This window comes from Semicossyphus pulcher, unplaced genomic scaffold (genome assembly GCF_022749685.1).
Source record: "Semicossyphus pulcher isolate SPU_LCO1_2020_fin unplaced genomic scaffold, fSemPul1.0.p SCAF_27, whole genome shotgun sequence".
In the NCBI taxonomy this organism is placed as follows: domain Eukaryota; kingdom Metazoa; phylum Chordata; class Actinopteri; order Labriformes; family Labridae; genus Semicossyphus; species Semicossyphus pulcher.
In genome coordinates this window covers 5131823-5155560 of record NW_027211701.1, presented here as the reverse complement: position 1 = coordinate 5155560, position 23738 = coordinate 5131823, and the positions used below count along the sequence as shown (strand labels likewise).

The 23738-nt window shown below is 40.0% G+C and overlaps 2 protein-coding genes across 3 annotated transcripts; one reads left to right on the top strand and one right to left on the bottom strand.

The window, feature by feature from the left end:
• Positions 1 to 329: 329 nt before the first annotated feature.
• Positions 330 to 15006, bottom strand: ppp1r12c (protein phosphatase 1, regulatory subunit 12C). 2 transcript variants are annotated; one of them, XM_069676979.1, is made up of 20 exons: positions 14642 to 15006; positions 12835 to 13009; positions 12610 to 12740; positions 12054 to 12172; positions 11437 to 11596; positions 11183 to 11327; positions 10915 to 10989; positions 10736 to 10815; positions 10513 to 10625; positions 10344 to 10411; positions 9327 to 9457; positions 9061 to 9148; positions 8227 to 8344; positions 6619 to 6734; positions 4541 to 4593; positions 4165 to 4204; positions 3796 to 3909; positions 3490 to 3540; positions 2859 to 2909; positions 330 to 1550 (listed from the first exon to the last, which is right to left on the bottom strand). In XM_069676979.1, the coding sequence occupies exons 1-20, from the start codon at positions 14851 to 14853 to the stop codon at positions 1464 to 1466; spliced, it is 2127 nt and encodes a 708-aa protein (XP_069533080.1). In that variant the 5' UTR covers positions 14854 to 15006; the 3' UTR covers positions 330 to 1463. The 2 variants fall into 2 exon arrangements, with proteins under 2 accessions (XP_069533080.1, XP_069533081.1); XM_069676980.1 differs by having other exon boundaries at positions 3805 to 3909.
• A 1416-nt stretch (positions 15007 to 16422) lies between these two features.
• LOC138604785 (nicotinate-nucleotide pyrophosphorylase [carboxylating]-like) lies at positions 16423 to 22913 on the top strand. Its single transcript, XM_069676773.1, has 5 exons — positions 16423 to 16448; positions 17595 to 17848; positions 18831 to 19141; positions 22466 to 22597; positions 22704 to 22913. The coding sequence occupies exons 2-5, from the start codon at positions 17596 to 17598 to the stop codon at positions 22911 to 22913; spliced, it is 906 nt and encodes a 301-aa protein (XP_069532874.1). The 5' UTR covers positions 16423 to 16448; position 17595.
• The last annotated feature ends 825 nt before the right edge of the window (positions 22914 to 23738 follow it).

Here is a 23738-nt window from a genome sequence, read left to right as displayed (position 1 = left end):
TCAAAACCCTTTCAATTCCAGGTTTTTGTTATACCTCAAAAAACAAACATGCAAAATAGAAATCTAGAAATATACTCAAGCCATTTGACAAAGTTGTTTTCTATGACAGTATTTATAGATGAAGGCTTTTATATGACGGAGAGGAACTCAAAACAAAAATGTTTTGTTGCATTATGGGAGATAAAAATGTTTTGGAGCTTTAATCATATAAAGCAGTCAAACTCAGGATATCCCAGGTGTTTAGTATGAATTTCTGTGATATTAAATATCTTCTTGATAAAGAAAAACTTTTTAAACAGTGTAACAAACAGAAAAAGACAGAGCCTTAATAATTTATGCCCATACTGTATTTTATACTTGACAGTGTATGTTTTCCAAAGCAAAATAGAAATATTACTTAGAAATGTATATTGAAAGGCACAGCATCAAAATACAATTTTACGTGCACGTTTTTTTTCTAGAGTAAACATTCAAGAGTTGACCCATCTGGCCTGTCTGTTGCAGAATAACAGCTGTCCGTCACAGGGTGAATACTTAGCTTAGGGGTCTTTGTTTTCAGAAGCGTCCAGTCAACATGGCAAAGCGAAATAACTACTGACTTACAGTACTAAAGGATAGAGCATGCATTCTCATGGACCCCTTTGAAAGATCTGAAGTTTGTAACAAATATTTTCTGTAAAAATCCCTCTGAACATGAGCTAAATCTGACGTCCATGATTAGCCCCTCGAAACTCCCAATCCTTTTTTACAACAGAGACCACGACTACCCCTTTACATCACTGTCAGGACAGAGGCCCCTGTACATAAATATACATCTTAAATATACATTCAAAGGAGCAGGGAGAAGTGAGCATGCAAATTTGGTCCACCTTTACAGCAGTCAGCCAGAACAGAAAGCATCGACCCATCACTCATCCTGAGAAACAACACTGACCACTTGGAGTTTTTCCCAAAGGACATGCATGCAAAACTGGCGCAGGTTTTTGGCACATTTAAGTCTGTTTTTTCTTATTCGATTCACCATCCCCCGACACCTGACTGGCATTTTATGTCCACCCTTTTAGAGGTCCATCAAAAACATTACTGTTAGCTGGCACTGTGCATGGCTTTAGGTCTCTTAATACAGATTCTATACAAAGCATCAGGAAGCAAAGCACATTAAAATATTCCAGTTAAAAAAATACAACAATAAAAACTTAATATAAAAGTGGATGTGAACAGGAACGCCCTGTCAGTCCACAGGAGGTGCAGTTCAGCTTGTTTTACAGTAGATCTGCCAAAACATAAAAGGCCCAAACACAGGCGAATAACCCTGAAATCTATACATTGTTCCAGTTACTGTTAAATGTGTTGTGCTGTGTTTGATACAGCTGTCTCACTCCCTGGTATGTGGCATCTGAGTTGGGCAAAAGAAGAATGATGTAATACTTGTATCTCCATGTATATATATATTTTTGAAAGGTTCATCTTGACAGTTTGCTGATGACTCGAATGAGGGCAGCGTTCTCATCCTTGAGCCTCTGGTTGTCTGCTTTGAGGTCTCCCAGAACCTGCAGAAACATCAGGAAACAGTGTCTTTAGGAAGAGAGAAGATCAAAACTAAATGACCGTAATACGACCATGTACATTAGAAAGACATAATCACAAGTGTGACAACATTTACACCTCATGCACAGTAATAATGTGTTAAAAGTAGTGCGGCCAGGTGATTAAAAAAATGTAATTTGTAATAAATGAATCATGATTAATCACATATATCAATGTTTTTTGAGAGTAGCACCACATTTTAGACTTAGTCTGGATTACCCCGTTTCTAGATGGTGGATTTTACTTCAACACTTTAATTGTACTCTCTTCTTCACCTTATTAAGTGTTGATTCACAAACTACCTCTGCACACATTCTGTCTCTCTGTCTTCTACGTTTTATTATGTCTCAAAAGTTAAATATTTTCTCTCATGATTCAGTTTTTACAGCACAAGGGGTGTTTTTAATGAAATAGCGTCTCAAAACGATCGATCGTTACCGAATGACATCGGTACAGAGCCTCTGAAATCCCAAAAGGTGAAAAATTTGTTCCCACAAGATAATTATCTTGTTTGCACAGGATAATAACTTGTTCCCACAAGATAATAACTTTTGTTTTGTTATATCAACTTTTGGGACTTCAGGGGCTCCGTACATCGGCACCTTCTACAAGCTTTAAAACAGCAACAGATTTAGGGTTATTTTAAAAGGAAAAGACTGACATTCAATCTATCAATTTACAGTAGGGACGTACAAGAAGAGTGTCCACTTATCTCAGATGTAAAAAAAATAAAAAAATTAAGGGCCAGGTAGCGTTGTGTCGTATGTTTCTCTCATGTTTTTCTAATATGCGATATACGGCTGTACGCTCGGTGACGTATGAGGTCAGGGGATATAACAGAGTGGGGTTAATCTGCATGAATTTTTTGACATATTTTTTCTGTAATTAATTAATCAAAATGAATACATTATTTTGACAGCCCTAGTTAAAAGTAATCAGCTAATTAAAACGCATCAGTCCCAAAACATCCAAATGCAACTTTGAGATGTTACCTAAACATAAACCATTGACTTGAAGCCTACAGCGGCAGGTATAGGTGCATTTATGTTTCCAGCAAAAAACTATGTATATCTAGTTCAACAGCAAACAGCACAATAACATCGAAACATAATGCAGCACTTCTGAACAAAAATCTACATATTCTAAAATCTTCAGAAAATATACTTTGGCCTCAAGAACCTCAATTCTTAAATAAAATAAATGCAATAATTTTCCTTTTGGATGTATTCATTACTTCAGTCAGTGATTAGTGTTAAAGTGAACATCTGTACCTTCAGCTCATCCTCCAGTTCCACTGCTTTCCTCTGGAGGGCCAACTTCTCCTGTGAACAACAGATGGAACATCACAAACTGACTGTGGCTCTGAGAAAAAACATTTCCTCTGCTGCTATTTACAGAACAACGACGAGGTTTTGCTGATACATTTGACACCTCAGCTTCATGCTCTACTGAACCTACAAAAGGTGCAAACATGCACTCATTCTCAAGGCATATTTGATCACACCTTACAAAGCAAAGTATGCACATCAACCTACACAGCTTCACAGGGTGAAGTGACAGGAAATTATAGCTCTGTTCCATTTCAAAAGGAAAAATTAAAAGTCAGTTCTCACCTTAAATCACTGAAATCTATCTACAATCTACAAAGCAAGCTAGATATCTTCAACTACCACCTTTAAAACTCAAAATGAGACACAGGAAAAAATTGTTCATGTGTTTATTTTGAGCAAAGACTACTGTCAAACCTGTGTCTACACAGGTCTGAAGCTGATCAAGAATGCTGCAGCACGGGTAGATTTTAAAATCGTAATACTTGTCTATAAAAGCATTAAATGGTCATGCCTGAATACATATCTACAATATATACAATCAGAGGAGGTTGGTTCCTGGAAAGAAACTTACAAATCTCTCCAGTTCGAGCAGGGCCGGCCTCTCTGTGCTGCTCTCTTGACTCTGTAACAGAGAGAACACTTTTAATTTACTAACTTCATTCGGAGGACTGTGGAGCAACAGAGCTGCTGCAGTCTGAAACAGAAACCAGTTTTTTTGTCCATATCACCGTTATCGAATTTTGTGTTGCTGTCCAACATATTCACATGCTCCTCTTGTTATGGCCGACTAAGATGAACGTCACACCCACATTGAATCCCTCTCATTATGTCACAAGTATACACACACACTCCTTAAAGGTCAAATGCAGCAGCAAACCTGCCCAACCTGTCGTAGTCGCTCCAGCTCCACTTTGTTTTGACTCAACTGCAGCTCCATCTCCTGCAGCTTGTCCTTCAGAGACAGGTTCTCCTGCAGAACCTTAAAGTACAGCTGGAGGGGAAAAACACACACAACAAAGAGCTTCAGAAAACAACAACAAGAGGAGAAATGATTCATATAGGCAGGTGGAAACAGCTTGGTTGGAACTACAATTCAGCCTGCCGGGGGTTTCTGTTCATTTTGCTGAAAAGCTTGTTGGGTAACTTTCCTGTCCTGGTATATCTACATCTTCGCTTTAAGCCCTCAGGTGTGTTTTTCAGGAATGTGTGACTTTTTCTGTGAGAGAAGGTGTCCAACTACACATACCGTTCTGTAGCCAGATGACGAGTCTCCCAGATCACTCTCACTGCAGAGACAGAAACAAGACACTTTAAAGCCCGACAGAGAATCCTCCACACAAACACAGGACTGTACATTTACAAAGCTGAACATGTAACTGTATGTCCTGGAAATATTTCTTCACACCTGTTAACTACTTCATGGCAAACAAGCAGGTGCACATAACAATTCAAAGTCTGCCTCTGTAGCTAAAAGACTGGTAGTCCAACACAAGTCATATCATGATCACTCCCCACAAACAAAGATTGTTTTTGAAATGACAGGAAAGTATAACATAATAAGCAAGTGATTCTGGCTTGAGTGAATTTACAAAAAATTTCACTGAGAGAAAAAAAACACTCACTTGGCAGAACTGTTACTGTTTGTGTCATCTAAATGACCATTGTCATCTTCATTCTGAAAAACAACCAAGTTCACATTATCAGCTGAACAACATTCGAGTCAACATGTGCACATATTTTCCCCCCTAAATGCAAGGAATCAACATATTATTATGCCTACTGTTATGGCCCACAGGCAGACAGACAAAATGCTTTCAAAACGTATACATTCAGGTTTGACATATTCATTTTTAATGTAACATGGTTCAACAGGGTGGTGCAGTGGTTGGCGCTGTCACCTCACAGCTAGAAGGTTCCTAAAAAAAAGTGAAAGTGAAAGGTTGTCTGTCTCTCTGTGTCAGCCCTGTGATTGACTGGCGATCAGTCCAGGGAGTACCGTGCCTCAGTACTCCTCAGTACTGGTGCACTGTCATTCTTTTGGCACTTTCTTTAGCTTATGGAAGACTCCACTCATGTGAAATGGATGCACAGTCAGACTGGATGCAGGAGGACAGGCAGGTAAGCCGTCCAAACATTTCATCAAGTTCACATGAGTTGACTGGTTGGAATTATTTTAGCCTGTGGTGGCCACAGACATCAGATTTCTTTTTGAGAGCCTTTGAGTTATAGATAGCTGTTGGGTTGTGAAGAAAAGTGTGAAAATAGAAAAAAGCCTATCCTACCTTTAAGATCCTAAAACGAACATTTATCCATGTTGCTCGAGTAAATTTGTGTCGTCTGGCACTTCAGCTTGGGGTTGGGTTCTGCTTTACTTTGAAATTGTTTAAAACATTTAGGGGGGGATTCAATAAATGACTGTGGGCTTTTGCGCCCGCTAAACCTGTGCAAACGACAAAAACACTCCACGTCATTCTCCAAGCACATGCAGAGGGTTAAATGCACCCCAAAGCGTGCGGCAGAGCAAACAGCGCCTCTGCTCTGGTGCCGTTGTGCGTATTTAATGAAGTCATTATGCAAAAATTCATGGGAAATTTGGCCTCTTTATATGCAAATGAGCCTTGTGGCAAAAAGCACCTAATTCACAAACCCCAGCGCTAACAGCACCGGGCGGTAATAAAATATTACCGTCTGCAGAGAGTGGGTGGTAACTGCAGCACAGTATTATAAGGGCTGTAACGCTCTGAGTTTACACTGATCATGACGACAATTAAACTTTTTGTGTGATCAAAAAATGTATTTTTCTGTAAAAACAATCTGTTAAAAATATAATGTCATGATTATCATAATCGTGAGACCAATCAGGGGCTGTGCGAGGCTCAACCCCAGCACACAGGTACAGACACGGGCGGACGGTCTGGAGCCGTTACGCATGACAGGGATTATTATATGAACAAGCTGCTGTTATGCACTCGTTTAATAAAAATGAATCTGTGTTACAGACAGTGAAACGAGTAAACACCCATCGAGTCTGGACTTTAGAATAAACTGTTAAAAGAGCAGCCCCCTCCTCTCCCTGCTCATCATCGATCTGTGCATGGAGTAGAGATCCGTAAGTGTGCGCTCAACTACTGCCTGAGAGCGCAGCACGGCGCAGCAGAGAGAGGAGGTGCAGACAGCTTCTCTCCACAATCAGACACAAAACAACAGCAAACTGCACGGATCTGTGAAACGTTATGGGTGTGTTTGCGCTTGAATATCATTAGTGTAATTTGCTTTGTAAAACTGACATTGACACAGAGCAGATAGCGTGTCAAATGATGCGCAATTCGTGGTGCTATCAGAGGCCGCAATTTATTCTTAGTGTGTTGTGGTTTCTCAAGCACGATTTAATCACCAATACCTCAGGCATTTGGCCTCTCTCTTTTGTTTAGTCATTATGGTTACAACATAAACGTCAGCAAAGTTTATCTTCAGAAAGAAAAGAAGAAACGTAGTTCACATTATGAGAAAGAGGAACTGGTTCTGCTGTCCTCTGCACTGCTTTTATTGCTCAGTGCAGTAAAATGAAAGAATATTAAACAGGTCTGCTAGCAGTAAAAACAAAAAACCACTGCTCTGGTCTGTTTAGCAAAAATCTTCAACCTGATCCGTGTTGAGTTCTCTGCCTTGTTTGTGATTATGTGGGTTGTCTCTTATTTACCTCTCCATCCAGCTGAACGATACCAGTGGAGCGTCTCTCCTTCCTCCCTTTTCTCCGCTCCTTCACTCCCAAACGCTTTTCTCCCTCCGGCTCTGCTGGCTTCACCGGGTCTGTATCTGAATCAAATGAAGGTTGATGAAAAAAGATACTGAAGGTTCGGTTGAGACACAAATCAAACTATCAACGTCCAATACCCACTGTTGAGATACAAAGGAGAGCGATTTGAAAACTGAGGAGTGTGATGTGATTATTTAGGTTAACTGGTTTATTGAAACCAGGTGCCATTCAGATACATCAGATGGGAAAAAGTTCAGTAACCCGTGACATAAAAACAAGGGTGGAGAGTGGAAGTTGTGTACTGTCAAGATGCACACACCACAAGTATATGGTAGCCACCCTGTTAGATAGCCCACACCTAATTCCTCTTAGTTGACAGCATTAGCCCTCAGAGCCCACGTGAGAAAAGCGTACTTCCTTTTCAAACAGTCTTTAAGCGCACTCCACCCCTAAACTATATCATGTCTATGTTTAGGAGTCTTGTATTACAGTAAACTGAGGCGAGGCTGCACTACATGTCAGCGTTCACCCTTACACACACACACACACACACACACACACACACACACACACACACACACACACACACACACACACACACACACACACACACACACACACACACACACACACACACACACACACACACACACACACACACACACACACACACACACACAAATCGCGTCACCGTTACTATATATGTCCAATCTTCCAGTGCCCAGACTTTTTTTAGACCCCCATTATACATGACAGTACAAAAAAGCTAGATGTTTAATGTATTAATGTGTTTAGTCCTTTGGACTTTAGTCCACACTCCCACACAGAAGGTCTGATGATTTTAATGTCAAACATCTCTGCCAAAAGAACAAGTAAAATTATCTGTGCTAACTATTAGGGGATCATTTTCCCTGAACATATTAAAAGAATAACATTAGATTATTCCAAACCCATATTTTACGAGTACGAGTATGAGTACTTAAGCTCTGATACCGCCTGCTTCCCGATACTGGTATCAGTACTGCATCCCTACTTTTCAGATAGCAATATCACAAATTTGCTCATTAATGTTCAGAGAAGCAGGTTTTTGTGATGCTATTTCTAAATGTCATTTAATGAGATTTCCACATGTCATTGCAGCAGGGCTGTTTTGCAGGCTGTCGGAGTGTACATTCAGTCTTTTGACATACTTTTTGGTTTGCTTTGGACGACTTTAAGCTAAGTCTGTCTGATGAATATTTTGGCACTGCTGGCAGCGTTATCAATATCCCAGGAAAACACTTTATTTTTGAAATTCAGAAATGTATACTTTAGAAATAAAGAATAGAGGCAAGACTCTGGAACCACACAGAGATTTTGTCCTTGTTACTTATCTGCAAATACACAGATACCATTGTAACTGTGATAGAAGCTAAAGAGGCTAAAGAGGAACAGTTCAGACATTTGTCTCTAAAAGACAATACAACTGGTAAAACAACAGAAGTGGATAGTCAAATCAAAACTCAACATGGCCATGAACATTGTATATTGTATCATTTCCCCCCTACTCACCCCTTTCAGCAGGTGTGACAGTCACAATGGGGCTGACAGACTGAATGTTGCGAGGTGGTTGGTCTGCAGCTTTAGCAACAGTCTTCTCTGCTTCTTTGAGGTCTGTCAGGGTCACACCCTGCAAGCACAGAGCAAAAAAAAACCACTCTCAGGCCTCACGTAGTGCACACAAGAACAGTTACTGTACTCCATCAAGAATGTGAAGATATTGATGCAGTACATCATGTGTTACAAAGCACAGTGATGCTGCACTTAAAGTTACTCAACTACAAATTGACCTGAGCAGGGCCCTTTTTCCAGATGAATCTGGCTCACACACAACAAGCTAAGACAAGACATGTGACAAGTATAAGTAAGATAACGGCTTTTGTGTTGTGTAGCAGGCTGCTGTCAGGGTCAATGTGACCTTTAGTTCTCCCAATCATATAACGCAGACACTCAACTGACTGTTTCAAAATAAGGTCTCCATCGAAATAGATAGGAACTTTCCCTGTTCTGATTTCAGCTTTTGTTTTTTGTGTTTTTACAAGGACAGACACAGGACAAGGGAGCAGATATGTATGTTGATGCAAACTTAAAAAAATATGCCATTTAATTTAAAGGTGTTTATCAATACCTGAAGAAACCAGGAAGTAGGATAAGCAGAGCTGAAAATATGGGTCATTTATGGCATCCATTAAAGCCGTACATTCAATAAATCATTCTTAAGTAAAACACAAATAGAAGTATTCTGTTATTTGTTCCGTGTGCAAAAGCAAAGTTTGTATTACATTTACTGCCAGTATGATTTAGCCATGGCAAGCTCAGAATAGAATTGTTAGCATCATAAAATACCTGTGTGGAGCGTCGAGACTGACGCATCAGCCGAGAGCGAGCTTTCCTCTGGGACTCTGACTCTTCGTCTCTGACTGGAACCTGGAACCTGAACACACAAACATCCACATGCTATACTGTATATTTCCCAAGTAATAAATACATTTGACCCATGCATCTTTATGAAACTATAGAGGGAAAAGTAAACAAAAAATCTTTTGGGTATGGCAGAAAGCAAAAGTGTGGTTGAGTAGAGTTCCTGTTCCACACACTATGTTGTTTCTTACTTGCGCCTGTCAGTGTTTGGGGTATTTGGGCTCTCAGCCGTGACATCCCTTGTCTGAGGGGTTGGTTGGACTCTCGCAGTACGGTTCGCTTTGTCCTGCTCCTTCTCCTCATCATCTTTCTCCTCTGGTGTCTGAGCCGCAAAAGAGACAAGGAAGAAGAGCAGAAATTAAACTATAATCAACCGTAGCCAATTAAAGTTTGGATTTATCTTTCCAGTGGGGGAAACGTAATTAGTATAGCACATTGTTTAAATTAGTCCCTTTAGCTGACATGCTTAACCCAGACCAAAAGCCTTTACATCTGAAGTTTCAGCACATCCTAATTAGGGGCGTGTCTGAAACCTCAGTTGAAATTCTGGCTGGTTAGGCAGTCATGTGGGCTGAAATGAGTAGATTAGAAAACTATGTTGACAGAAATACACATACTTACATACAGATACACTTTGCTTTGAAACTACCTATATATTATATTTGACCATATTCTGGCTTTGGTTATTATTTCCTTATATGCATAATGTTGTTCTCTGTCATACTTTGTTCGTATATATGCAAGAAATATTTTGGATTTACAGAATTAAAATTAGAAATGATTTCTCCTTATTTATACAGGCCTAAAATCTCAATCCAAACAACAGCTATGTTTTCCTCCAACAGCCATTCACCTTTGGGTTTATTTTCAACTTGTTATTACATGTCATGAAATCAACTGGGCTAGAGCCAATAGACCAGGCTATGTAATATATATAGTAATAATATAACATCAAGGATGGCAGCAGAGAAGCCAATGAATCATGCAAGTTGCCCTTTTCAAATATTGTGAGTAAACAAATTAGTTTTCATAACTTGTTTAAGACAACAAACTGACCGTGAGCATGAAACCTTTTTTTCAATATTGAGGACATTTTTATCTCTTTTATCTAGCTTATCTACACTGTAGTTTCACCAGGTGCATGACAACACTTTGGTTGAGAACAGGGCTACTGCTTGACATAAAGGATCGTGCTGTGTGAACTGTACCTTGTCAGCAGGGCTGACGGTGGATGTGGTCACACTCTCAGTGTCTGGACTGGATACGGTGGAACTCTCTGTAAAAACACAACCATTATCTTCTGGAATCAGCACAATCACACACATTTAAAGAGTAAGTAGCACTTGCTATCAACTGTCAAGACAGGGGCTGGTTTACCAGGACTGCTGTCTTTCTCCTCACTCAGCTCCAGTCCTCCTGAAACTCCCCTCTCTTTCGACTGGTCCTGCACGTTCATCTTCTCTTTACTGCTCATCCTGCACACTGAGGTCCTGGAGGACATTTAGAGGGGACAAATGTCTTAATTTTAGTTTCAGGAAGACGTATTAAAAAGCTTTGGTGAATGTATTTAATTCATGATAAGTTACAGATGCATACTCACCTCCGTCGTTTGTTTTGAGTGTTTGCAGCTATAGAGCCTGGAGGGTTTTGCCTCTCCGATATGGACTGTTCATTACGCCACTGAGAGAAAGACAAGGCAGCGGTCAGTGGTCTTCTAAATCCCATAAAATGAATGCATGTGACCAAAAGCAACCAAAGATACCAAAAACACTTTCTTACATTGGCTTGCTTCTGTGATAACTCCTTCAGGAGCTCCTCAACACTTTCATCTGCTACATCAAACGGTGTCTGACCCTACAAAGTTCATTTCATCGATAGGACATAACATGACAAAAATGAAATGGGAACATAATAACAAACATGATGTTCAATAAAGGGTTAACAAAATAGATTTACACAATAAAATGACCCCAATTAAAAAAAAACTTTCTAAATGCTCTAACCGTAACTCAAAGACACGCTGAACATAGAAGTATGATAAACTCACTGCATTGCTGCGAGCCTCCATATTGCACAGCTGCTCAGCCAGGACATGACAGGCATCTCCCTGTCCCCAGTGTGCTGCTGCATGGAGAGGCGTCCAGCCATCAAAGTCCACAGCTGACACATCCAGCCCACACTGACACAGTATCCTGGACAACACAACAGCAAGGTGAGGATAGCAGAACGGTCCATGTTTGACATATACATTTAAAAGGTAACAAACAGTATATCCTTCATGTAATGTTAGGAGTTGCTTACTTGAGGGCCTCTAGGTATCCTTTCGCAGCAGCCACATGCAGTGGGCTGGCCCCGGTCTTGGGGTGTCGTACATCAGTAGGCAGACCTTCATTTAGCCAGGTCCGGGCATCTGTCATGATATGTTCCTCCTCAAGCCGCTTAGCTGCCTCCAAGTCCACACCTGGACACCAATGAAATATCAAATAAAGAACAAATACATTTTTTTGTGTTTGTCTACAATACAAGGAAGACACATTTAGTAAACTTAATCTTTAAATAAATATTTGTTTTTTTCACACCACATCCTATTTTCACAACATAAGAAGGTTGAATGCTGCAAAACCAAACTACTTTAAGACAACTGAGGAGCCTTTTTTGGGAGATAACTCCCCACTACTAAAGCACTTCAGCAGGCAACCATGTTAACATTTTTTTCTGCTGTCTGAAGATAACTCCAGCTCTACTATGATCTTCCGTATTCCAAAGAAGCAGTGGCAAGTCCATGATGTAATTAATTACTGAAGTGAAAGTTGACACGTTTCTTTATTTACAAACCTGGTAACCATAAATACATATTGATGAATCAAATTAATTTGTCGCCGAGCTCTAGGGTGTAGTTAAGAAACAGAAGCACAAACCCTGTCTGAGAGTGTAATCCTGAAGAAGGGACTCAGTGCTCTCATCCAGAACAATGTCCAAAGGAACGTCACCATCACAGTTCACAGCAGAAAGAGACGCATCTCGCTGCAAAAGAAAACTGACAAAACAAAAATGAAAAACGTATTAATTAATTTTAACATTTAAAATGTTTACAAAGTAGATAAAGGACACCCAACCAAAATTAGAGAAGAAGACCTAATCCTATCACACTATCAGTGTTTGGGATGCCAGTACATTTAATCTTTAATGCAAGACAAAAATGCTATCACAAACAAGGAACAAGAGACTAGAAATAAGGTTGCAGCAATTGTTAAATCCTTTGAGCTGCAAGCGTTTTGAGTGCCTGGCAAGCCCACTCATGCTTTAGCTGAATTGTTGTCCTGCCAAACACGACAACAATGTAAGTATTGTTACATGCAGAAATACTCTGGCATCCACACTGCATTCAGGCATCCCCAAAGTGGCAAAGATTACTGTATTACACAGCTGTTTTTCTGCTGTATTCTGTTAAAGGTAGAAACACTTATTACACACTCTGCAATGTCAGGGTAACCACAGGAGGCAGCAACATGCAGCGGCGTCCATCCCTCACTGTCAACCTGGTTCACGTTGGCCCCACGCTCCAAAAGGAAGGACACCATCTCCATGCTGCCGTCAATGCAGGCCTGTGAAGAAGACAGGAAAACAGAAAGACAAAATAATGAATCTTAGCATCAACATATAATTCTAATTAATGCTCAGACAGAGAATCTCCCTGACCTGGTGGAGAGCAGTGATTCCATCTGCGTTGGAACAGTTGATAATTTCTGCCACATCCTCCTCACTGCTCAGTTTGGTCTCTTTGGCCTCCTTCAGCATCACCTGGGCCTCCTCCGTGTCTCCACTGGCACAGGCAGCCAGGAACTCCGCAGCACTGTCAAATCTCACACTTTTCCTAAGCACAGAGGACACAGGCAGCTAGTTTACTTTGCAGCTGTTGCCAGTCTACAAAGAGGGCATGTGCCTTGTAAAGTGTTAATCCAGGAAAAAATCAATGGGTTGACTGTTATAGGGGTAGAGTTACTGGATAATACTGGCAATATTCTGTTTTTAAACTGTGACAAAATCCCTTGAAAAGTCTAAAACAAATCATGCCCTTTTCTGTCACTTAACATAAATAGTCACAAATGTAATGTTTAATTGTATATAAAAATGGTTCTAAAACATTTTTGGAGCCTTTTGTAAACAGCGGATTTGGTGCACTAGTGATTATTTAGGGAAGCAGGATGGAGTGTGTGTGGGATCAACTCAAAATAAACCAGTGCTCATGTTGCTGAAGAAACACATCATCCAGAGCAGCTCTGTGTGACTCAGTGAGTTTTAACAGTTTTAAGACAATTATGGAAGATATAAGCAATGTGAGGCGGTGAATACGCAGACAATGTTTGCTATTGGCACAGTTCATTGCTGATTTTGTTCTTTTAGGTCTTCTTGATGGATTTGTTGTCAGCAAGATATACTCAGAATTAGGGCTGGGCAATATGACAATAAATATCATGAAAACAATATGAAAATGTCGTATGTGTTCTTCTACATAGTCTCTAACGTCATATCACAAAACCAGTGGCTGAGCGGCTATTTTTCCGTCATTTTGACAATGCTTGACGTTCTAATCATTGCACGTGGGAGTGAACCTGGAGCAAACCATAGAGGGAGGCGCTGATCATTAACATGGACATTAAAGTGCAGAAAAGGACTCAGGCTCAGCCCAAGCGAAAACGGAAACTCTAATAAAACACTAATTATTTGTTAAATTATCAGAAAGCATGCTATATCGTCATATATATTGTTATCGAGATATACGATTTTGGCCATATCGCCCAGCCCTACTTAGGATAACACAAGGTTTTAAAAATGTAGCCATATTTTAAATGTTATGAAATATATGGCCCTTTTAGTGTCTTTCAGTCAGTGTAAGGGTCTACTTGTGAGCACTGTAGTCCAGTGCAGGTGATATCATCATAACTGTTGACTTTTCATCCCCAATATTCATACTGTTGCAGTATTTGTGAACTTGCAACTAGTGTAGCAGCTACTGTTATGTCAGGTAATCAAAGAGTACACCATTAGCAGTGGGCTTAAAAGTAAACGGCCACTGTCTCTACTGTTGGTTGAATACTCAAAAAATATATAGTATGTCAGTCCAAAAACAGGTTTTGAGAATAGGTCATAAGTGTATAAGCAAAGACCACCAGTGATCACAGTGCTGTACTCTGCAGACAGGAACTTTGCAAGCTAGCTAGACAGCTAACACAAACACTACAACCTATGGCCCCAAAAACGACAATTGACCAATGACAGTTTCAACAAAAACTCGACAATAGCAGCTTTATTCAACGGTGAACGTTATTTGGCAGCTGGAGGATTAGTGTAATGTACTGTAATCTATTTTTGTACTTCTATGCATCATCTGTCCACCTACGCACAAACATTCCTCCTTTAGCATACCTTCAGATGTTTCAGCTAAGCTAGCTAGCAGTTAGCTGTCCGTCATTGTAAAACTGTTTGACAGGAGAGGGTTCCTTACCGTCGTTTGAGGAGGGGGCTTGTTTCATCTCTGCCCTCAGATACAAGCTGGTCCCTGGGCGGGTCGTTGAGCTCGGCCTCCTCCGGCTCCCCTGCTCCATTCTCGGCATCGCCCCGCCACCTCCGCCTGGGCACGGCCGACGCTTTGTTAGTGCAGGACTCGGCCCAGCGTTTCAGCTGCTCCCGCCGCTTGGTCCTCGCCGAGTCCCCCATGATTTATCCGAGGAGGACTGGGTTTTTAAAAATAAAACATTCGCTGGCAGGGAAAGACACACCCTCCATGTGTATACTTTCACTTCCTGGTTCTTGCTGTGGCTTTGGATGTGGAGGAAGCATCCGCCGCTTGTGTTCGTTGGCGTCGGGAGCGCGCGCAAAGCTGCTCAGGCTTGTCCGTGTTACGTCACCACGCTCTTCAGTAGTAGAGCCCTGAGGGGAAATACTGAAGTAGCTTCTTGCCTGGGCACTGTGCACAGACAGTAACCAACATACTTCCTGTTATTGTGCGTCTTCTGAGATTCAGGTCAGCTCTATGTTAAATGAAATAGGCAAATAGATCCAGGACTATAGTACCATTAATATAACTATCAACAACATTTTCTGGTAAGGCACCATTTACAAAGAATTTATATAATTATAATGTATCTGAAATCAGTAAAGATCAGTAAGAAGCCATTGAAATGTGACTGTCTCTGGCTGATGAGTGATATAGAACTGGTGCTATGCAAGCTTGACTCGGTGGTACACAGACCAAGTGCCTTGCTGAATGGCCAAAAATCACACTCTAAGTGTCCCAAATTCCTTAACTTAAAACCCAATACATTTTAATTCAATTTATTCTCTTAATAATAAACGTAATCATACATATTATTATTACTTTGTAACTATTTATGAATTATTTGTTAATCATTTTACAATTTATCAAACAAATGTTGCCTATTCTTATCAATGTAAAATGAACACCATCTGAAAAAAACTGTCTTGCTGGAGGAGGATACCAGGCAGCCAGTGAGTTTTTTCCACAACTTTGCAACCCAAACTTTATTCTTATTAATGGCCAGGCCAGCCAGAGATGAAAATACGACATAAGTTACAAAGACATACATAATTTTCTTTAAAGGTGAAATGTGTTGATTTTGGCTTTAAGGCAGTATGGGGCAAGTCTAACCACTTTACTGGGCCTGTTTCCATTGAGCACTGCTCATCCTGATGAGCTGTCTACCTTGCCATTCTAGCCTGAGGCTTAGAAAACCGCCGCTCATAAAGTCAGCACAGGTGTTTAAGAAGTTTGTGATAGCAAAAGCTTGATCTTCATCTTATCCGCTGCTGCTTGATTTGCTTTTCATTGTGGTTTATGCCGCAATAACTTCCCTGTGAATAGTAAGCACACTGTTGTGCTGCTGGCCACCACACCTTTGGGTCACAAAGTGAGAGAAGTGTTGCAAATGAAAACAATTGATACAATTAATATATTAAAAAAAAAAAAAATACCCAATTTATCCCATGCATAATGCTAATTGTAAAATCGCTGCATATTGTAAGAACCCCTTAAGCAAGTTATTTGCTCGGTTGCTTTGACTTCAACCCTTAAATCTACCACAAATAATTTCCCCACATTCTCTGAGCTGTGCACCAGCCTTGGTTAAAACAATCAATATTAATCCTACAATGCTAACTCTTAGATAGCTTGTAAACATTCCACCATGGACACGGGGTCAAATTCCACGTCACGTTTTTCCTGTGGCTCTGTGTGCTCTGCATGACAACTCTGAAGTCTGAGACCAACAGAAAAAGGAGAGCCATTAATAGAAGTAAGTTAATATCTCATTTGCATTTACTTGTGTTGTTTCAGTCATAAAGTAAACAGCTATGAAGGTGCCTGTGTGTGACAGATATCCTGTGGTTGTAATAATGGTATGTATAGAAGTTAAGTTCACCCATTTGTGTTTTTCTGCAGCTTTGGCTGAAGGAATGATAGAAATGAAACAGATATAGTAAAAAAAATTTGGGGAAAAAAACGCATCTTAGTATCTTATGATGTGTTGGTTCACCTCAGGCCTACAGAACAACTTAGGTGTTTCTTGTCATTAATTGTACAAGTCTCTACTGGTGTGATTAACATGATTACATTATTTTCATACTCCTCTATCCATCTAGAATGTGAACATCCACATTAGTGTACTCACTTATTAAGGTTTTGCACTAATTCACAAGTATAGTTTGACGTAAAAGGGGAATTTTATTTTGGAGGGGTGCTCACAAATTGAATTGTAACAGGCTGTATCCACTGATAACTTTAATTATGTTTGTTTTGTCCTCTGGTTTTTTTAATCATGTATCTGACCATGTATCGCATTGAATGCCAGTTCCCACTGCAGACAACCACTTGCTTATATAAAAAAAAAATTCAAGAAGCAGAAGACGTGCTGACAGGGTCAGCCAGTTTTCATTTTCCTTTGTCTGTTTTTGGAACTTGAGGCCACTTTAAATTCCACTAATTCTGTCTTAATTAACAAATATAGAGCTTGAGTCCTGTTTAGCTAACATTAACGTTAGCAGTTCTTGCTATGCCTGGTGTCAAGTCATGTCCACCATACATTGATAAGCACTGGTAAATTTAATTTCTAAAAAAAATGATAAACAATTTGTACATCACTGCCCTTTAATAATTAAAAAATGATTAAAGTTGTCCGTAGTAAAGTTAAATTAAATCAATTTTTTTTTTTTTAAGATTTGTGCCCCCTGAGGTGCAATACAACCAAGTGAACCCCCTGTAATACGTACCACAGTTGGAACTCCAGGTTTAACATGGCATTAAGTATTCTGTCACAGTGTAGTCATCTGTCTTGGTAATACAATTTTCATTAACTGTATATTTTCATGGCCCTGTTTTTCTGGATCACACATTACACTGAAACAACAAAAACAAGTCACCTCCGTTCTCACACACGTTGCAGAATGTCTCCGCCCTCACACCCAGCAGCACACTCGATCCCACCTCACACTCTGACCCAGCTGGCACGAGAGTGGCTGGCAGAGGACACACCGAACTTTGACCCTGCGGGAGTGTGTGTGGGGTCACAGGGGGTGGAGGCCAGGTTGCTGTGTAAAACACCACACAGCATCCTGGCAGGGAGCCCCTTCTTCACAGCAGTGTTCACTGAGGTCGGCTGCACTGTGGACTGGATTCACCAGGAGGGAGCTGAGATTGGTAGGCAATGCACACTACTTCCATTGCATCAAAATATAAGATACATTTGATATACTGTATATTCTAAACTACTTTGGACTCCCATGCACTCCAAAAAATAACAATGCAACCAATAAAATATGCAATACGTGTAAAATAAAAGCTGAAAAATGATGTACGACTGAAAAATGTTTCACAGCTGTTGGCACAAAATACCCATGACACATACAATGCCTTCCGTGCATCATAAATGTAAGTGGTAAGGTTACTTGGCAGCTCTGGATTCTTTTAAAAGGATGTTAGAAACGACATTCCTTCAGGCATATTTAGGTGTGCAGATATGATCATCTTAAATTCATTAAGTAACAGCTAAATTTATTATTAAAAGGCTGGCAGATGATGTTGTAATTTAATAAATGTAGTGAAGTCAAAAAACATGATACAGACAGAGCCACCATCTCTTTTCAAATGGTTAGCTGGTATGCATTATTAAAATAATCTATATTTCTATAAGCAACTATATGGGACCCTTAAACAGGCAGTGCTACATATTTGGGGGCTTGAATACAACATTGCAAAACATTTCATAACACTTGATCCCAGGGCTGTAATAAAGAGATTTTATATGTTCTTGGCTTCACATTATTAGTGGCCTCGATCCAACCACACACAGCACGGAGAAATGAGGAGCATTAACCATAAACAGACTTCCATTTTATTGCATGCTTTTATTTACATGCAACATTATTTAAATCAAATATGGGTTCACATTAAGGGTTATAGACTAGCAATGCTGGTGTTTGTCAGTATAGTGTTATTCTTTTGACTTTTGTAAAATGTATTATTAAAGGAGCATTGTTATGCAATTGTTATTTTAAGTTACTAAATATAGATTAGAAATTCACACATTCATGATTTATCCTCTCCAAAATATATTATCAGTGGCAATTTGGCTAGGCCCCATTTAATTTGAATCCTCTGATGTCTTTTCTCACCTCCACAGGTCCAGATGCCATCACGCTTACTGCTGTGGTGAGAGGCCCAGCAAGGTGCCTCCTCCTGGGGGAAAGGCCCGCTCTAAACTGCCTGGCCCGGGCCTCAGGGATCGCCACTCGCTGCTCTCAGCTCCAGGCAATGGCTACAACAGGAGGTTGGCATGGAGAAGTGGCTGGCACACGCAAGACCACCCCGGGCTTTCGTCTGGTGGAGAAGTACGCCATGATGGTTGGCGGCGTGTCCATGCACAGACATGACCTGAGTGGAATGGTGATGCTGAAGGACAACCATGTCTGGGCATCAGGGAGTATCACACAGGTGGGAGGCTGCACCAGATACCGGTTAACATCGGGCACAATGTGTGGCCTTATAGTTCATTCAAACATATGACACCACAAACATCTCCAAGAAGCTTTAAGTAAGAAAAGAATAATTTGAATTTACTATAAAAAAATAACAGAAAATGTTATGTTATCATATAAATATCCATCACAGACTGTAGAGGGGTTAGCAAATTCTAACCCTATGAGCTAACATTTTCACAGGCTTGGTTAGCAAGGTGAATTTGTAACTCACAGTGGCTGTTTCAATTCATCTGGATGCTCATTTAATAGTCATAGCATCCCCCGAAAAACAACGACCTAGAATGTCTTTTAGTATGACCAACCATTGTAACAAGACATTGTTTAGGTTAGCAAGGTCGTTACTTGATAAGGTCCACAACATGAAGCATGCCATGCTCTATCTTTTATTTTACCCTAAATGGGACCATCATTCATGAAATAAACATAATGCTGAAATGAATATGAAGGACACGACAGAGACAATAAACTCTTAAGAAAATGTTTACTGAAGGTATTAAATCACGTGAGAAGAACGGTCATTTTCATTAAGACTTACATGCAATCAGACTTCCTACTGCAACCATTGGAGTCGCCTCTCCATTAGAAGGAATTCTGTTTGAAGCAATTAAAGTATTGGCTTCACTTTCAGACCCATGGGCTACGTCCATCTTTATTATGTCACACTGTTGTAGAACTGAAATATTTTACAGCAGTAAACACAAAGAGGCTGATGTCAGTGTTCTTCAAGTGATTGTTAAGACATATCACAAATATCCAATTAAGAGTCTGGGAAAATAAACCTAATAGGATTCATCCTCTGAGGACCATAAATGTCTGTACTGAAGTTGCTCAGATTTAGTCTTAAACCATGGATCTAAAAATTAAAAACCTTGCACTCAGGAAAGGTTAAAATTCAACATTAAGATGTATAATTCCTTTCAGAAATGAAATAATTGTGGCATTTCTATACTTCCACAGATTCTTAGATATGCACTATATTTAAATGTAACTTCTAACTGAACCATAAGTGAATTTACAGTATAACAGTACAGTTGTCCATACTGTAAGTTGAACATTTCATAATAGAGGTCAAAGGTCACAGATACTTCTTCTTACAGAGTATTTATGTAAGTTACCATGGTGTGGTTTGTTAAACCCTATGTTGCAATCAAAAACTTTTTTTTCTGCACTGAAAAAAATTATATTTTGGATTAACTTAAAGGGGTCATATTATGCAAAATACACTTTAGAATGGTTTTCTAACAGTAATATGCGCCCCCAGCCTGTCTACAAACCTCCCCTAAATGAGAAAAATCTATCCTCTCCCTCTCTTGCTTGCTCCACTTTTCATAAAATGCGTGCTAAAACAGCCGAGTTGAAGATTTTCCCTACATGACATCATGAAGGGCAATAACTCTAAATTATATTTATGATTTGGTTGAAAGTTAAAATTTTGATTTAATATAAATCTATATAACCTAATCTAATAATTTTTCACTTTGGAAAAACCTAATATTTACTATTCCATCCAAGTATAGTTTTTACTTTGGAATAAACTAATTAAATCACTAATTTTGTTACAAGCAATTTTCGTAAGTTTTCTCAAGTTAAATTTCCGATTCAGTACAAACTATAATTTTAATTATACCTTAATCAATATATTTTCTTAAGTCAAGTCAAAACATTACTTCATGTAGATCAATAATAACATTTTTTGCTTTGCTACAACTTAAATTCTACCATAAAAATGCTAAGTTTGCTATAATAGAAAAGTAGAATTTTCTCTTGCAATAAAATTAAAAACAGTATGTTACAGTTTACATCTTACAATGAATAAAGAGAGGAAATTGTCTACAAAAGGTTTAATGTTTATTATGATGTTTTAAAAACATGCATCACCTTTTGTCATGTACATTGATTTCTGAAGCAGCGTCTTGAAGCCCGAATTGTGCTGCCGCTGGGGGTCGCCATATTGGAAATGCCAGAGCCGGCTAATCCAGAGGCAGGCAAAGAGGCGGAGCGCGACCGAGCTACAGCCTATGGCTGAGCTCTGTGGGTGGGCCGCATGAATCAGCCAGCTATGGCTATGAAGCTAGGCTATATGCTCCTCAGTGTAGCTAACGGTTATTATCCATAGACTGTATAAATCATGAATGAGCTGGTTTGACTTTCCCAGGAGGAGATTCGGTCGGTGACTGACTGCAGGTGTTTAGTTATCGGACTAAAGAAGTAGCGGGCTCGCGACGGGAAACTTAAAATAACCGATCTTCTCATCAGTGCAGTCCGCTGTAATCTCTTAAACTCCTGACTCCTATTTACTGGCCGACGATTAAATAAATGTTTGATAAACACTGTACAGGCTAACAAGCAGCTAAAGAGAGCACAGTATGCCTGCTACTTAGTGCTAAAAATATTTCAATACAGTAACACTTAACTCACCGAAAAGCTGGAGCTCAGACTTCTTGCACGGCCATAAAGTTCCATAAATCCCACAGAGAGATTATTTGTCCAAACTTTGAATGAAAAAATCCCCAAAAGTCTCACAACACAAACAGGCAAAGTTAAGCTCGGTGTCTGTGTGTCTGTGTTGACGTCTAGCAGACAGCCAGCAGGATCCACCTGTCAATCAAGTGATCCGGCCCCTATGATTTAAGGCTTAATATAATTAAAATGGGTGTGTTATAAAAAAATTCACCCCCCGTACAGTTATCTTGAACAATAAAATTAGCTATTTATGACAAAACTGTTTTTTGTACCAGGCTGTAAACATGTTTATTTCAGCTGTAAAAATTGGCATTTTCCCACCTGCTGTAATGTTATTTCTTGTTTTCTGGAGCCAGCCTCAAGTGGCCACTCGAGGAACTGCAGTTTTTTGCACTTCCGCATTGGCTTCATTTTTCAACACCGGAGGCTGCCGCTTGTGGGAGTTTGAGAAGCGCGGTCTGGTGTGACGTCATGTGGTCACATGACATGGAAATCTCTGGTTTAAAGTGAAAATACTCCTCAAGTCAAAGTATTGGTTTTAATTTTGTCTGATGGGAGTGTCCTTTGCTTTGAGGCAAACTGAAAAAAACAGGAAACCATTATTTTCAATTACACCAATATAAAATGTACTTTACATGAATGACACTGTTGTTTCACTTTTTTCAGTGTGTGCTAACTGCTTAAAACAGACAAACTACAGAAGCAGGAGCTTTAGAAACTGACTCGAACAAAGTCTGGCACTAACATCTGTCATGGCTTCAGGCGTGCTCACTACAAGTTCAACACAATAACAACAACCCTGTGTGCTCTCCAGGCTGTGAAAGCTGCCCGGTCAGTGAGTGGCTTCAGCAGTAAGATTGAGGTGGAGTGCCGCTCTGCAGAGGAGGGCAGAGAGGCAGCTCGAGCGGGAGCAGACATCGTTATGCTGGACAACTTTAAACCTCAGGTAGAGAATAATAAACACAGTGCATGTAATTTCTCTTGTTCATTGCATTTTATCCACTCACTAGTTTAAACAATACACTCTCCTCCACTCTGCCTCTCACACACAGGAGCTCCATGTTGCAGCTCGCGCGCTGAAGGAAGAATTCCCACCTTTACTGATAGAAGCCAGCGGAGGAGTGACTCCAGAGAACTTAGCTTTGTATTTCTCCCCACATGTGGACATCATTTCACTGGGCTGCATAACACAGGGATGCCCAGTTGTGGACTTTTCTCTTAAGGTTAAAAAACCTGCCGCTCACTCATGCCTCCAAGAATGATGAGCACAAATACACAGGCAGCCCCCTCACTGATTGAAAATGTATCGAGAATGAGATCAAATTAATAGAGATTTCTTTGCTGTGTTTATTATTTACGAGAACAAATGTGATTACAGTGCTGTACTGCTGCTAAGGATTGAGAAATAGTTTACATCCTGTTTACTCCCTCTGTTGCTAGTTGTTTGATAAGGATCAAAAGAGAATAGAAACTATCCTGCGCTTGTTTTTCAGTCAGTGCCATGTAGGCCAAATGACAGCATCATGTGGTTTTAACAAGACTAGGTGAAAACCTATAAGTGGCTGACCGCATTAGGTCAGTGTGTGCTTCTGTGGTGCACACAATGTGTTACTCCCAGAACAAAGAGAGAGTCGTGTCAGTAGAGGTCCAATATGCTCCATGATCCGCCATTGCGATGTTGCAACTCTCTCTCTCTACGGCTGTGAAAGTAAAGTGGTGATGTCATTTGGAGCCAGAGACTGCGCAGTAGAGATCGGCAGGTGAAGGGGCCGTAGCCACTTCAGCTAACCAAAACACACACTTAACTTACCAAAAATACAATAAGGATCCCGCATGGCAGCGTGTTTAACAGCAGAACAGCTTCTATGTGTTGGTCTGAGGTTAACGTTCACAGGAATGTGCTTCAGTGACTGTAGTGATTGTTTTAGTAATGTCTTCTCTCGCCGTTCGTCCTCCACTCTGCTAATCCGGAACTGATTGGCTGCAGGAGCCGTATTGGTCAACAGCGCTGTCAATCATCCTTTCTACATCATCAATTAACTTGTCAGAAAAATGAACACTTAGACGTAAATCAGCATGATAATAAC